The sequence below is a fragment of the Nycticebus coucang genome, chromosome 19 (assembly GCF_027406575.1).
Source record: "Nycticebus coucang isolate mNycCou1 chromosome 19, mNycCou1.pri, whole genome shotgun sequence".
In the NCBI taxonomy this organism is placed as follows: Eukaryota; Metazoa; Chordata; class Mammalia; order Primates; family Lorisidae; genus Nycticebus; species Nycticebus coucang.
The window spans coordinates 15,616,392-15,631,991 of record NC_069798.1 but is presented as its reverse complement, the minus strand read 5'-3'; the positions used below and the strand labels follow the sequence as shown (position 1 = coordinate 15,631,991).

At 44.5% G+C, this 15,600-nt stretch overlaps 1 protein-coding gene across 1 annotated transcript in view; it reads right to left on the bottom strand.

Moving 5' to 3' along the window:
• Window positions 1-15,600, bottom strand: part of LAMA3 (laminin subunit alpha 3) — a 285,924-nt gene that overhangs the window by 77,370 nt on the left and 192,954 nt on the right. The window contains exons 33-38 of the mRNA XM_053571366.1: window positions 14,124-14,268; window positions 13,423-13,563; window positions 10,955-11,116; window positions 8,656-8,754; window positions 5,383-5,466; window positions 75-305 (exon numbers count right to left, since the gene is read on the bottom strand). Coding sequence (XP_053427341.1) covers window positions 75-305; window positions 5,383-5,466; window positions 8,656-8,754; window positions 10,955-11,116; window positions 13,423-13,563; window positions 14,124-14,268 — 862 coding nt within the window. The remainder of the gene's footprint in view (window positions 1-74; window positions 306-5,382; window positions 5,467-8,655; window positions 8,755-10,954; window positions 11,117-13,422; window positions 13,564-14,123; window positions 14,269-15,600) is intronic.

Sequence of the window (15,600 nt, the reverse complement as noted above, 5' to 3'; positions counted from 1 at the left end):
AGTGCTGACCAGCAGCCAGAACAGCGGACCACGCAGTTCCCTGGGGGAATGCCATGAATGGCAAAACTTCCTACCTGACATGAGTCGCCAGTGTAGTGAGGGGGGCAGACACACATCTCCACCTCCTGGGCCGTGCGCCCACTTCCCGTGTCGGAGGCCTCCTCCAGCCCCACCTCACCCAGGGTGAGCCGCTGCGTCTCGGTGAAGTGGAGGCCTCTGATGCGCACACCTGCCAGTCTAGACAGCAGGGTCATCAGCTCTTCCCTAGACACCGGGGCTCGGCTGCTGGCGTGTCTGAAGTTTCTCTACACGTGCAAACAGAAAGGCAGAGTCTGCCTTAGACAAGTCACTTGCAGGGAGTCCAAAGAGGCAGACACCCAGAGTGGGTCAAGGACAAGACAGACAGCATGCAGAAGGAAAAATAAAGATGGGGAAGGCCCTCCCGGAGCGTTTACATTCAGAAATCATCCTGAGGTAGTCTCACGAAGCGAGAAAAAAAGGAAGCTAGGAAATCAGGGGCAATAAAACAAAATAAACTTTTATGTCTATTTTAAAATGCACATTGGTGCAAACGTAACATGAATGAGAAAGATACAGGAAAGAAGGCACGTGAAACCCAGCTGAGTCACATAGGTTATGTCTTAAATGTAAATAGCCGTGGTGGAAAGTATGATCTTTTTTTGCACTCGCATTCATGTTATTTTATTTTATGTTTTTATTGTGGCAAAAAAACATGTAACATGAAATTTACCACTTTAACCATTTTTAACAATGCAGTATTATCTATAAGCACAATGTTACACAACGGATCTCTGGAATTTATGCACCTGGAAAAAAGGAAACTATGTATCTACCGAACAACTCCCTGTTTCCTCCTTTCCCCATCCCCTGGCAACGACCATTCTAATTTCTAAGAGTTTGACTACTTTAGATAACTCATGTCTGTGGAATCATGAACTATTTGTCTTTTTGTGACTGGCTTGTTTAACTTGTTACAAGGGTCATCCATGTTATCACATAGTGTAGAATTTCCTTTTTGTGTAAGGCTGAATATTGTCCTATGGTAGGTATGTTTTAATCTATTCATCTGTTGATGGACATGTAGGTTGCTTCTTGGCTAGTGTGAAAAAGTCAATGAGGTGGGGAAGGGGAGAGCAGAAAGAGAAAGAAGGAGGGAGGGGGTGGAGCCTTGGTGTGTGCCACACCTTTTGGGGGCAAGACATGATTGCAATCAGTGTAACCTGGTTTCTTGTACCCTCAATGAATCCCCAACAAAAAAAAAGAAGGAAAAAAAATTAAAGAAAAAGGCAATGACACGAGTGTGCAAATATCTCTTCAAGATCATGTTTCCAATTCTTTTAATTATACACCCAGCAATGGGACTGCTGGATCGTGTGGTAATTCTAGTTTTAATATTTTGAGGAACCTCCAAACTGTTTTCCAGAGCAGGTGCACCATTTTATATTGCCACCAATAGTGTACAAGAGTCCCCATTTCACTGTATCCTCACCAACACCTGTTATTTTCTCTGTATGTGTGTTTTTATAGTAAACATCCCAATAGGTATGAGGCAGTTGCTCACTGTGGTTTTAATTTTCATTCTAATGATTAAGTGATTTGAGAATCTTTTCATATAAAAACCTATATATATTTTTTTTCTTTTTTTGAGACAGAGCCTCAAGCTGCCACCCTGGGTAGAGTGCTGTGGCATCACAGCTCACAGCAACCTCCAACTCCTGGGCTCAAGCAATTCTCCTGCCTCTGCCTCCCAAGTAGCTGGGACTACAGGCACCTGCCACAACGCTTGGCTATTTTTGGTTGCAGCTGTCACTGTTGTTTGGCAGGCCGGGGCTGGATTCGAACCTGCGAGCTCCGGTGTATGTGGCTGGCACCTTAGCAGCTTGAGCCACAGGCGCTGAGTCTAAAAACCTCTATTTTTAACCTTTATAGTGTTCTGTCTCCTAAGAATTCGGTTTTCACATCTCTGAATAGGCATAATAATACCTAATCTCGCAGGGGTATCATGAAGACAAAGTGAATTAAGCTATCTAATGTATATAAAGCATTCTGCACAGTGCCCAGCAGGTAGAGACATTCAATAAATGGCATTTATTATATATAAATATAATATACTTCTATAATTATTTTTTCAGAGAATGTCTCACTCTGTTGCCCAGGCTAGAGGGCAGTGGAGTCATCATTACTAACTAGAACCTCAAATTCCTGGTTTGCGGCCACCCTTCTGTCTCAGCCTTTCCAGGAGCTAGGACTACGGGCGTGTGCCATTACGCTGTCTGATTCTTTCTTTCTTTTTTTTTTTTTTTTGAGACACAGTCTCACTCTGTCGCCCTTGGTGGAGTGCTATGGCATCACAGCTCACAGCAACCTTAAACTCTTGGGCTTAAGCAATTCTCTTGCCTTTGCCTCTGGAGTAGCTGGGACTACAGGTGCCCGCCACAACACCCAGCTATTTTTTGTTGCAGTTGTCATTGTCGTTTAGCTGGCCCGGCCCAGGCGTGAACCTGCCACCTTTGGTGTATATGGCCCGCGCCATACTCACTGAGCTACGAGCATAGGGCCTACATTTTTCTCTTTTTTTGTAGAGATGGGAGTCTAGCTCTTGCTTAGAGCTGAACTCCTGACCAAGAATTCCTTCTTCAGCTTCCCAAAGTGCTAGAGTTACAGGTGTGCGCCACCACACCTGGCCAAAACTTTTATCATTTTAATTTATATTTTTAACAAGTTGAGGTATTTATTACATACAATAATATTCCCTCATTTTAAGTGTAACATTTTTAGTAAATTTACAGAAGCATACAGTAATATAATTTTAGAACATTTCCATTACTCCATAAAGAACTGCCAATGTGTAATTACAAACCCATTCCTCAGGTCCAGACAACCACTAATCTACATTCTGCCTCTATCGATTTTCCCATACTGCCAAAAACAATTATATAAATACCATCTTAATTTCAATAGTACAGGGTGTCCTAAAAGTTGCCCATAAAGTCACTATGCCTAGGGAAAATGGGAAATTTTAACTAAATGTACCTTTATTTACCAAATATTCATTATAAAATTTTATAAAATATTTACCTATGTGTTGGCCACCTCAGTCTGTAGCATCCTTTCTAGTGAATTCTTCATTTCAGTAATTGTACTTTTTTACTCCAGAATTTCTATTTGGTTCTTTTTTATAATTCCTATTTCTTTCTTGATATTATTTATATCCAATATGAGACATTGTTCTCACATGTTTTTTAGTTCTTTAGATATGATGTTCTTCAATTCTTTGAACACATTTAAAATGTTGATTTAAAGTCTTTAAGTCTAATATCTGATCTTTTTCAATGACAGTGTATGGGCCTCTACCTCTACGTCTGTATGGACCATATTTTCTTGTTTCTTTGCGTATCTCATAATTTTTTATTAAAAGTTGGACATTTAAAGTAATACAATGTGGCAAATCTGGAGATCATATTCACCTCACTCCCTGAGTTTGTTGGGGTGTTTGTTTGTTTAGTAACTTTCCTGTACTAATTCTCAAAAGTCTGTATTATTTGTCGTGTGTGTCCACTAATATCCCTGCTTTGTTAGCTTAGTGATCAGCTAATGATTGGACAAAATTTCCTTAAATGCCTAGAAAGAAAAATATATTTTCAAAGTTCAACTCTCAGCCAGGGAGTTGATAACTCTACCTTAGCTCTCACTTCCTGCTTGCACCGTCTCCACATCAGCCAGAGGGGAGCGATTAGAGCCTTCTTGGGTCTTTCCTCAGCGTGCACACATACCTTGGTATATGCCCAATCCTGATACGTGCACAGTCCTCAACTGTGCATAGCCTGCTACATTCCCAGGACTAAGGTTGAGCCTTTCAAAGCACCTATAAACATCTCAATCCCCAGCTTTTTCAGCTTTGCGATATCTTATTGTTTGCTCCAACCACCTCAGGCAGCAATGATGTTAAATAATCTCAATCTTTTCCACAACAGTCCCAGAGGAAAAGCTGCAGTCAGGTCAAATAAAGATAAGCTTGCAATTGGGATTTTCTGAAAAACCTCCAGCCTGGTCAAATTATGACAGTTGTCTGGGAAAGAGACTTTGAAGGAACTCCAGTTCCACTCTACTCTCTCTAGTGGCTGCCACGCTGCTAGATCTCACTATAATTTGGGGCTGCTGGTTTGCAAGGCTCCTGGGAAGCCGGGGAGAGGAAGATGGGACTAGGCAAGTTGAATGCCAAAAAGCTCACTGTTCTTACAGAGATTCAGTCATTTCATTTTTTTTCTTGAATAAATACTTTCTAAATGGCTGCAAGTTTTTGATTAATTTCCAGAGTTCTGAAAAAGTTGACGCTATTTTTCTTTTTTTGGTACCAATTTTCTCATTGCTTCTAGGGAGGAGAGAATTTCTGGGGGTTCTTCCTTCACCAGTTTTGCTGCCATGAACTTTTTCACCTTAAATAGAATCATGTGGCCTTTTATGTCTTGTTTCTTTTATGTAGTATCACGTTCCTGAGATCCGTTCATGTTGTAGAAGGCATCAATACTTTATTTTATTGCCAAGTAGCCTTCCACCGCACAGGTATACAGAAATGTTAAAATGTGTCTGCAAGTTCAAGGTACTCAAAAGTTTCAACTTTAGGTATTGAACACATTTGATAATATAAATGGAACACTATTTTTAAGTAATAGTTGTAACCAAATAGATGTAATAAAATGTTTTATGATCTGAGGAGCTTTCCTATATTTAGCTATATTACTTGCTTTTGATGTAAGATATTTTTGTGGCTTTGCTGTCCACCCATCCCAAGCCTTTTTTAGACACTAAATAGGTCTTAGGTTAGACCTAAGGATGAGAGGAAATTATGTGGTACCATTTTCAAGCCTATGGAGTTTATAAGACAAGGATAATTAATTGTGAAACAGGCCTGAGCTAGTGCTACGGTACTGGAAAGATAGTACAAAGCCTCCGGTACACCAATCATTTTATATTTTATATCATTTGTATTTGAAATCTATACACATGAAGCGTCTCTTGTCTGAAATGTTTTGGACCAGAAGTGTTTCAAATTTCAGATTTTTTTTAGATTGTGGAGTATTTTGCATTTTACTTACAGATGGAACATCCCTAATCAGAAAACCCCCAATCTGAAATGTTCCAGTGAGCATTTCCTTTTTAATGTCATGTTGGCAATCAAATAGTTTGGGATTTGGGAGCATTTTGAATTTCAGGTTTGGGGATCAGGGATGCTTAACCAGCACCTGTACATTTACATTTATATAAATATAATTTATATTTTTAAAATCTTATAACAAAATCACGATTTTCTGAAATAGTTAAGGCAAAAAGCAGAAAGAGCCATCAGGAACTTTCCTTTACCTCAACCACCTGCACACGCCCATGATGTAGCCGGTCTGGCCGGGGGCTGTTTGGTTCTTCATAGATGACAGACATGTGCTGGCCCTGTGGAAAGAAAACTGTGAGTGCCTCAGTGCCTCACTTGGGATGTTTCGAGATTTATAATTGATCCGAGGAAAAAACTTCCACGGACCCATATTCTATGAATTGCCTGACTCCTAAAAAATCGCTCAGAATTAACTGACTGGTAAAAGGATTAATGACATGGAAACAGAATAATAACCGTGATCACAGTGCCTTTTCACAGTAGGAAAATCAGGAAAATTCCCTGGACCTAAAGTAGCTAAAAAAAAGGTAGGAATTTTTTTTTTTTTTTTTTTTTTAAAGACCAGGCTTTGTAGTAAATGCAGAAAGTGCTGCTTTCAGCTATAACCCAGTTACAACCTAAGAATAGGGGGAAGGGGGAAAGGGAGGGGAGGGAGGGGGGAGGTGGGTAGAGGGAAGGGGATTGGTGGGATTACACCAGCGGTGCATCTTACAAGGGTATATGTGAAACTTGGTAAATGTGGAATCTAAGTGTCTTGGCACAGTAACTGAGAGAATGCCAGGAAGGCTATGTTAACCAGTGTGATGAAAGTGTGTCAAACGGTCTGTGAAGCTAGTGAATGATGCCCCATGATCATATCAATGTACACAGCTATGATTTAATAAAAAAAAAAAAAAAGGAAAAAGAAAAGAAGGGAGACAGACTAGATGCTCCTTGATAACCCCTTCCAGCTTTGAGGTTTTTACAATCTCTTACTATTACTAAATAAATAGTAAAATACTTAAAAAAAAAAAGAAAATGCTGCTTTCAGATTGTGATAGGCAGCAAGTACTTTGGTGGGTGGATTACTAAGGAAGGTGGGGAGGGAAAGGGGTTGGCCCAGCCTGGCTGTGCCAGGGAGGTGCAGAACTGGCGTGTGGCGGGCAGTATTCACCTGCAGCTTCCCCCTTGCAGGACCCAGCCTCCCTCACTCTGGACCTCCACCCTACCTGTCTCAAAGGCTCTGGAGAACTCTCAGTAAGGCAGATGGGACAGGGAGTGCCTACTATCAGCTGTCCCACCAAAAACACACACAAGTCGCAGCCTTTCTGTTGTAGCATCAAACCCCAAAGAGTTCCACTCACTAGGGCTGCTATTGCGGAAAGAAGAGCATCATCTGGAATCACATATCATTGAAACCTTAATCTAAGAAACATGCCCCAGAGGCTCTTAATTACAGCGGTTTGGAACAAAGAGCCAGAGCAAATGATTCATACGCCTAAATTATTTTCTGTGTTTGAAGAGAAAATTAAGAAGAAATTTTGGTCCTTACCTCTCAGTGAACTATAATAGTTTGCATAATAAACTCTTTAGCACTGAAAAATAGGTATGCCGGAACTGTGAGAAGCTCTGCAAAAACATGAAACTGAAATACCAGCAAGGCTGTGATATCATTTTTATGGTGCAGCTGTTTTTCCTTCAACTATAACTTTAAAATCACTGCTGCTTTTTTTTTTTCCCAAGATATTCTGCAAGTGTTCCTTGGAGATTCTTAAACAACAATTCAATAGATTTTTGTTTGGTCTACCTTTTTTGGGTGGGGGGGAGTCTCATTCTGTCATCTTTGGTAGAGTGCTGTGCCATCATACCTCACAGCAGCCTCAAATTCTTGGGCTCAAGAGATCCCCTTGCCTCAAGCTTCTGAGTAGCTGGGACTACATTTACCTGCCACAATGCCCAGATAATTTTTCTCTTTTTAGTAGAGATGAGTCTCATTCTTGCTCAAGCTGGTCTTGAACTCCTGAGCTCAAGCAATCCACCTGCCTCAGCTTCCCAGAGTGCTAGGATTCTGGGCATGAGCCACTGCACCTGGCCAACAATTCGATAGAATTTTGTATTCTGGTAAAAACAAAACACAGCATGGCAGCCCCTGAACCTATATGCCAAGAATGTGAGGCCCTTGGCTGTGATGAGGTATGTCAGAGTCGCTGGTCCCTGTTTATAGTGCTCGACATGAGAAAACCCTCCAAGAAGCTGTAATTTCCTTGCATTGATCACAGAGCAGACCCCAGAAATAAAGCCAACTTCATTCGATGGCATCCCAACCTGTGTTCAAGGTATTGTGGCCTGCATTGTGGGGAATTCCAAGTAGGATGTGACATCACTCCTGCCCTCAAGGAATGTTTTAGATTGCAACTCTGGATTGTGTGGCCAGGCATGTAGTGTGTGGAGGCTATTACTTCTCAAAACACCAGAGACCCCCATCCTCTCCCATCTGTATCAATTTAGATTCCTTTCCCAGCATCAAACCCTTCCAGGCTTGTGTGCCGTGCAGTGACTCACTACAGTGATAATATAGCTATGACCAGCTGATCATCCCTTGAGCACAGACTCCTGCCCTGCACTGCTTCCTGCCTCAGTTTACCTTAGTCCCTACCCCTGGAGGGGCAGTTCTCTTCTTATGCCCATTATTAAAGGGCTGGCTCAAAATGAACCATGAAGCCTTCTGAGGACATCCTCAGACCACACAATTCCCAGCCCTTTTATTCAGACCCCAGCTGCCCTAGAGCTTTGCTTGGACTGTCCTCAAACACTGTTCAGTGGATTGGAGTTACTAGCATATTACTCTAATCCTCTCTCCATTTTGAGGAAAGGGGGCACCCGTCCTTTGCAGAGCTCAGCAATATGGTCTTGCTCACAGGCAGGGCTCAAAAACTTTTATGAAACTAAATTGATACGATAGAAACAGAAAAAAAGTTTAACAGGAGCCAGTAACCTGCGAGAGGCAAGGAAAAATACAGTTAAGTACTTTGGGAGAGGAGAAGAGAGAAACCCTTCGGTCAGAGGAAGCAGAATCCTGAGGATTCTACATGCTCCCAGGGGTGTCCCATCTTCGGAGGGTGCGGGTGGGTGGAGGAGAAGGGTGCAGACCTGCTGATTTTGTGAGAAATTGGCTTATCTGTGGTGTCAAATATCACGAAAAGTATGCATGAAGCTTTGTGTTTTTTTTTTTTTTTTTTTTTTTTTGCCGATCAGCTTTTCTTAGTGTTTGTGTAATGTGTGGTCCCAAACAGCTCTTCTTCCAATGTATGGCAGAAAGAAAAAAAAAAAAAGGTTGGACACCCCAGCTCTACACTTCCTTTCAGTTTCTACAAATTATTAGAAGTCATTTAATCCAAATGTCTTATAGGCCACATATGAAGATGTCTTTAAGTCAGCACCAACTGAAACTGTCACCTCCTGCCCCGTGGTTGTGTCCTGACACCTACAGTGAGCTGCACATCCGGCTTCTTTTCCAGGAGAGCCATGTCACTGGGTAGGCCAAAGGACTTGACCTGGTAAGTGAGGTAGCCACCGTACGAGGAAACCTAAAATGGACACAACAGCATCAATAGCACGAGAATTAAAAGAGGGGCCTGAAGAAAACGGGCAGAGGCACATAAAGTCTAGAAAGGTACCCAGTCACCTGCCAACAAGGGTTCTATCCAGAGACTCAGACTCTAGAAAGGTACCCAGTCACCTGCCAACAAGGGTTCTATCCAGAGACTCAGACTGAGGATGGTTATTTCAACTTTCTACTTTATGAGACTTTTTATCATTTAAAATGTTTAACATGAACATGATTGTTACAAGGAAGATGATACTTCTGTTAAAAAGAAAAAATATTCATACTGCAACAAATAAGATCCTTTCTTTTTTCTAGATGATTACTAAGCCAGAATGTTTATTTAACCCACAGATGGTCTAGAAAATCTAGGCCATTCATTTCTGTTTTAACTGAGAGAAGTGGGCGGTATCTATCAGTCACAAAATGAACCTCTAAAAATAAATTCCTCATCCCCCCCAAAAAAATTCCCCTGAAAGCAGATGGTGAATATTTCCCAAGTTATTGTGAATTCCACGGGGTACGGAGCCATGACCGACTGCTCCAGCAGGTGTTTGGAACTCTTCTCCTTGTAGCAGAAGCAGTTTGGTCCCACGGAGCTGAATGGTGGTGGTTTTCTGAGAGCTGCTCCACCTCTGACCCCGACACCTCCCACCCTTAAGTAAAGAACAATTAAGAAGGAAGGAGTGACCAAAGGATGGAAATGAGAGGCAAACTCACCTCAAATCGGACAGAACAAAATACCCTACAGAAAATGCCAACACCTGGAGAACGGGGGAAAGGCTGATCTTCTGGGTCCCAGTCAACAGACGCTTTCCCCAGAGTCTATAACCCAGCAAAGCCTCATAGAGCTGTGAACTTTAAGTCTGGAGGTATTCCAGAGTAACATCTTTTTTTTTTCTTTCAGGTTAATGTGAGGATACAAACAACTAGGTCACAATCTTTGAATTTGTTAGGTCAAGTTCCTCTTGTAGCTACGTTCTGCACCCAGAAGGTGTGTCATATACCCCTACATTGAGGCCAATAGGAGCACCCCACCCTTCTAGCTGCTTCTCCTGGCCCACAACTTGATGGAATTGAGTTATTCTCCCCTGTGGGTGTGAATTACATTATCAACTGGTTTCATATTAGTATTAAGCACATTGGATATTTGCTTTTCCATTCTTGTGACACTTTACCGAGATGAATGTGTTTCAACTCCACCAGGGTAACACCTTGAATAGACTTATCCAGGTTAAGTACTGCCTTTCTGATGAGGTCAGGTGCATTTAAAATTATGCCCACAAATTCTTTGTATTCTTGCTTTCAAAAAGTGGAGCCTAATTCCCCTCCCCTTGAAAGTGGGCTGCATTTAGTGACTCACTTCTAATGAACAGAGTGAGGGAGCAACAGTGTGCTATTTCTGAGATTAGGTTATAAAAAGATTGCGGCTGCATCTTGAGCTAATCTGCTGTCTCCCTCCACCCTGCCCATCATTTGTTTTGATGGAAGCCAGCTGCCCTGTCATGAGGATCCTCAGGTAGCCTTAACAAGGTCTCATGTGATGGGGAATGGAGGCCTCCAGCACCAGCCAGCATGGAGCAGGGACGTGGTAGCAGAGTGAGTGAACTTGGAAGCTATCCTCTAGTCCCAGGTGACCATGGCCTGGCCAACAGCAACCTTATAAGGGACTCTGGGCCATCTTCTCCTAAATTGCCCATCCATAGGAACTGTCAAGATGGTAACTGTTGCTTTAGGCTACAAAGGTAGGTGTAGTTTGTTACTCAGTACAGATAATCTATCCGTGCACAGGCTAGCCTCATAGAGGTGAAGGAAAGTATGAAGCCAGGGAGAGCTGGGTCACAGGCAGGAAGCAACGCTCCCCATGCCCACACAGCAAGACCCACAGCCTCCCACCCAGAAGACAGAGTCAGAGACTGTGTCCCATTTGCAACAGATAGCATGTAATGGAACTTTCCTGGAGGAAACTTCTTTGGCATTAAATAAATATGGAAAAAAAAACCATTGTGCACACTTCCTTTGCTGGGGGCATGGAGGCTCTTGTTCAGCCCCTCACAGCAAGATCTCTTTGTTTTTAGTCACTTTACCTAATTCCTAAAATGGTAGTAACCTGACCTGAGGCTGATGCTCCTGTGATACGAGAGGCCCACAGAGGGCTCAGAGGAGTGATGGGATAGCATTACCTTGTCCCCCAGGTAGGAAGGGGGTGCAACCCAGGACGCACTGCGGACTGTCGCGGGCAGCTCCTGGAGATCCGCCACCACACTGTTGCTGCCTGGGTTGAAAGAGACGGCGATGTCCACTCCGTCCGCAGTCTCCAGGCGCCAGCCCCTCATATCCACGAACTGGAACACAAAAGCAATGGACAGAAAAGTGTGGGTGTGGCTTCCTTGGTGACCCTGCACTACGTCAACAGAAAGGTTCGTGGGGCTCCCACCTGCTTCAAGGACCCCCTGGATGTGTCTCCTATTGAGCCCACCCCTCAGGCCCCCATGACAGAGCCCCCATCTGACCCCCTGCCACGCACGGGGAGTCCTTATAGGGCAGTGGCCACACACACGTGGGATTTACCTTTGTGTTCTAACACATCCTGCTGCTGAACAATTAGCAGGTGTCCAATAGGTGTTTCAATAATAAATAAACGGGTGTTTGAATCATAACTAGGACTGTGGGCATCTTTTAATAGCGAGCTCCTTACAGAGGAAAATGTGATGTGGAATACAGTGGCCTGCTATCATTATTTTTCTCTCAATGGAGCATCAAAAGTAAATCTTTCCCTGGTCACAAAGGAAACCAGTTAGTTTTAAGATAAAAGGAAGAACTCATTAGGGATGGGTTAGAATTAATGTTTTTCACTTCCCAGGGATGTAGGGGAGGTAATGAAAGGGGACTTCAGAGAGGATTTACAAACTAATTTTTTTTGTCCAATTATGAGGCTGAATTCCTTTTAGGAGGAGGCAGTGGAATATAGAAAATAGTTTCTTTCAATACTTGTTGGATCTAAGACGTCACACAGGGAGAGCCAGCACGGGGCTACTGGCTCATGGAATGATGAACACAGCAAATGTTTTAGTTTCATGATGTTAACTTTAAAAGTGGCCAAAGATATGGCAAATAGGTGAGAAGAAAGTAAAATAGTAAGAGGAGAAAAAGAAAAGAGAAACGAGGGTGTGGTATTGTGAAGTAGTAAGGGGTATCTATTTAAAAGCTGGGTTTATCCCCTAGGTCTTGGTGAAGAGCTCCTAAAACTCTCTCTCAAATGATCAGGTGACAGGAGCATCTTTTGTCATAATACACACATTTGGCCTCAGTCCCCAGTTCCTCACAATAGAGCTTCTAAGACCCTTGGGATCTCTGCTGTGGCAAGTGTCTTTTTGCTAATGAGATGACTGGTGGTTGGGGTCCCTCAGTAGCTTCAGGATGGGACTGTCTGCCAGAAAGATCAAGGCATGATTAGAGGGTTGGGACTTTTAGCCCTACCCCCTGACCTCTGGAGAGGGGGTAGAGATTGAGTTAATTACCAATGGCTAATGATTTAATCAATCATGCCTGCATAATGGAATGCCCATACAAGCCCTAAATGTTGGTTTCAAAGGTTCCCTGTGTTGGTGAACACATCTGAGTGCTGGGAGGGTGACACACCCCAAGTCCTGTGCTTGGGACACATGGGGACCCCACCCCATGCACCTGCTCTCTTGATGGCTCATCGGTACCCTTTGTCTTGTTCTTTGTAATGAACAAGCTATAGTAAGTAAGGTGTTTCTCTGAGTTCTGTGAGGTGTTATAGCAAATTATCAAACATGGGGGGGGGTGGGACCCCCTACAGCCAGATCTGTAGGAAGTACTAGAGGCCTGCAACTTGCAATTGGGCATCTGAAGTGGGGGGCAGTCTTACAGGACTGAGCCCTCAACCTGTGAGGTCTGATGCTACCTCCAGGTAGAGAGTGTCAGGATTGAGTTGAATTGTAGGACACCCAGTGGGTGCCTGGAGAGAATTGGTGAATTCTTGGTGTGGAGCAAAATCCCACATATTTGGTATATCAGTGTGCTATGAGTACAGAAACAGGGTTTTCTTTTAAGGAAGAAAACAATGAACTCTATTCATTCAATGAGTATTTATAGAGCACCTCTTATATTCCAGACCCTGTTCTTTAAGGAGCTTACATTCTAGTGGTGGGGGAGGATGGATAATAGAAAAATATTAAAATAAAATGTAAAATTTAAAAGAGACGACTATTTTAAATTGCACACACTGGGGCGGCGCCTGTGGCTCAAAGGAGTAGGGCGCCGGCCCCATATGCCAGAGGTGGCAGGTTCAAACCCAGCCCTGGCCAAAAACTGCAAAAAAAAAAAAAAAAAAAAAAAAATTGCACACAAACTTTACGGACACCACTGCACATGAACTTTGTTGACCACCCCAAATGTCAGGAGTGATTAATGCGGTGGAGAACACAAGGGTAAGGTTGGAGGGCAGGCTATTTTGTAGGGAGTAAGAGAAAGCCCCTCTAAGCAGGTGACATTTGAGCAGACACCCTAAACATTCAGGGAACAAGAATAAAAAACACTGCAGACCAAGGAACAGCCAAGGCAATGCTTCCTGTTTTAACAAATCCATCTACAAAGTCCCAGGGCGCCTGGAGTCTGTTCTCACCTTAGCTCTCCGCTTGTGTGAGCTGTGACAACGATTACAGACTCCAAAACAAAAGCAGCTGGTGCAGCCCTTGGGATTGGCTGGGTCCAAATGGAAGGACCCTTCTCGACACACATGACATTCGCTGCCTTCCACATTTTCCTGTTGGAGCAAAACATGAAGCAAGAGATCATCCCGCCCAGAGCTTCTCTGAGTGCAATTAGCCACTTACACAAATTAAACACCAGCCGGAGATGTTAGGACATGGATGTTAACAAAACATCAAAAGATACATAATTGTTGGGCATTCATACCATGTTAATTGTTAACAATTTTATACCACACACAAATGGGAGAGAGCATTCCCTCAATTTCATAAGATAGCCCTCGGCACCTTGCAGGTGGAGAAATAGTGCCAGAGGATTCACAGTATGAAGAGACTGGTTCATCCCACTCCCCACCACCCAAGACATCTACGGGGAATTCAGGGGGGTCTCCTACAACCCGGAAGGACCCCATGGAGCAGGGATGATAACCCGGGGTCCATGGTGCAGAAATTGGCTGTATGGGAACCTATGAACCTCATGAAATTGTAGATAACAGTTTGGGTTGATTGTTCTGGGTACGGTCTATACCTGTCATCAGATTTTTCCTGGCCTCTCACGAAGCACTTCCTCCCGGATCGGAGGCTGGCGGCCCTGGTATGGTACCACACATCTTACCTTGCAGAGACAAGCCCCCGTGCTTGGGTCACACACTCCTGGCTCAGTCCCATCTCTGTTGCAATGGCAGGGCACACACTCAGGGAAGCGGTGAAACCCCGAGGCACATCGGTCACACTGCCGGCCTGTGATTCTGGGTTTGCATCTGCGCCCAAAGTAAAGGAAGCAAAACTCATCATCTTTCTAAACAATTCTGAGGTACACAGCTGCCCTGCAGCACAGCAGGTGTATAGAACCAGGTAAAAAACAATAGCTGCCCGTGGGGCGACTTGTAGTCCAAGGCAGAATGAAAAGAAGCGGAGAAAAAGGACATACAGAAAGCAGGGCACTGACCACTGGGGTGATCACAGATGTCCATCATGGTGGCCGGCTCAGTGCTAGGGGTGCAAGAACGGACTCGGCCCCTGTGCCTGCAGGGCTGCTGCCGAGAACCCAGGAGCAGAAATGAGGACAATGTACGCACAGGTCTCACCGGGGTTTGGGGGTGCAGCCGGGGACCCAGCCCAAGACAGTGATTAGTTTCCCTGGGAGAGGTGACTGCTGAGCTGAGCCTTATAGGACAGAATTGTGGGGTAGGAGGAGGGTGGGCATTCCAGACAGAAGGGACAGAGCGGGAGACTGCCCAGCATGTGCAGGGGACAAGACAATTGCAGTGAGGCCAGGGGACATGATGGTGGCTGAGACCTGTGCATTCAAGACTGGCCACATGAGACATATGGTCTTAGCAAGCTATTTAACTTGTCAAAGCCTTACTTTTCTACTCAGTGAAGTCGGCGAGCTGCCTCCCAGGACTGCTGTAAGCACAGAGGAGGGAATGCCTGGCTCACGCACAGTGCCTGGCTCGTGGATTCAAACTACGTATCACTGTCATGGAAAGCTGTTAAGGAGGGGAGTGTGAATGGACATGGTGGAGGCTGGAGTGGGGGGCGGTGAGCTCCAGCAGCTGCGGGCACTTGAATAAAGACCCAGGGCAAAGGGATTTGGGATGGACAGGGGGCATGGGCTCCCATACTATTTTGGGGTGAAGATGCTAAGACTTATAATGTTCTGGATGATGAGAAAAGAGAAGAGAGGGAGGCAGACAGACCCCCAGGTGAAATAGTGAGTGGGTCCTGGGCCCCAGGTGAGGCTGAGAATAGAGCAGCAGTGAGGTGTCGAGAGGAAAGCTAAGGTGGGCCTCTTGGGGTGGCCAGGAGCTGCCACCTGCAAGTGCAAGAGCTCAGGGGCACTCCTGGGGGAAGCTCTGAGTCACCCATCTGCTGGTCCCTGCAGCTGAGGCACAGAGCAGAAAAGAAGACACCAGCAGCAGAGCAGAAGGAGAAGCCCAGCACTCCAGGTGGGGAAGAGGAGGATGCGGGGTGGGGAGGGGGAGCCTCGGCAGCTCGGGCACCAGGTTCCACAGCTGGGATCTATCTGCACACGGACCCTGTTTTGTGGGACTAAGGAAATACTGTAGGACCTCTGTGGGTTGACCACC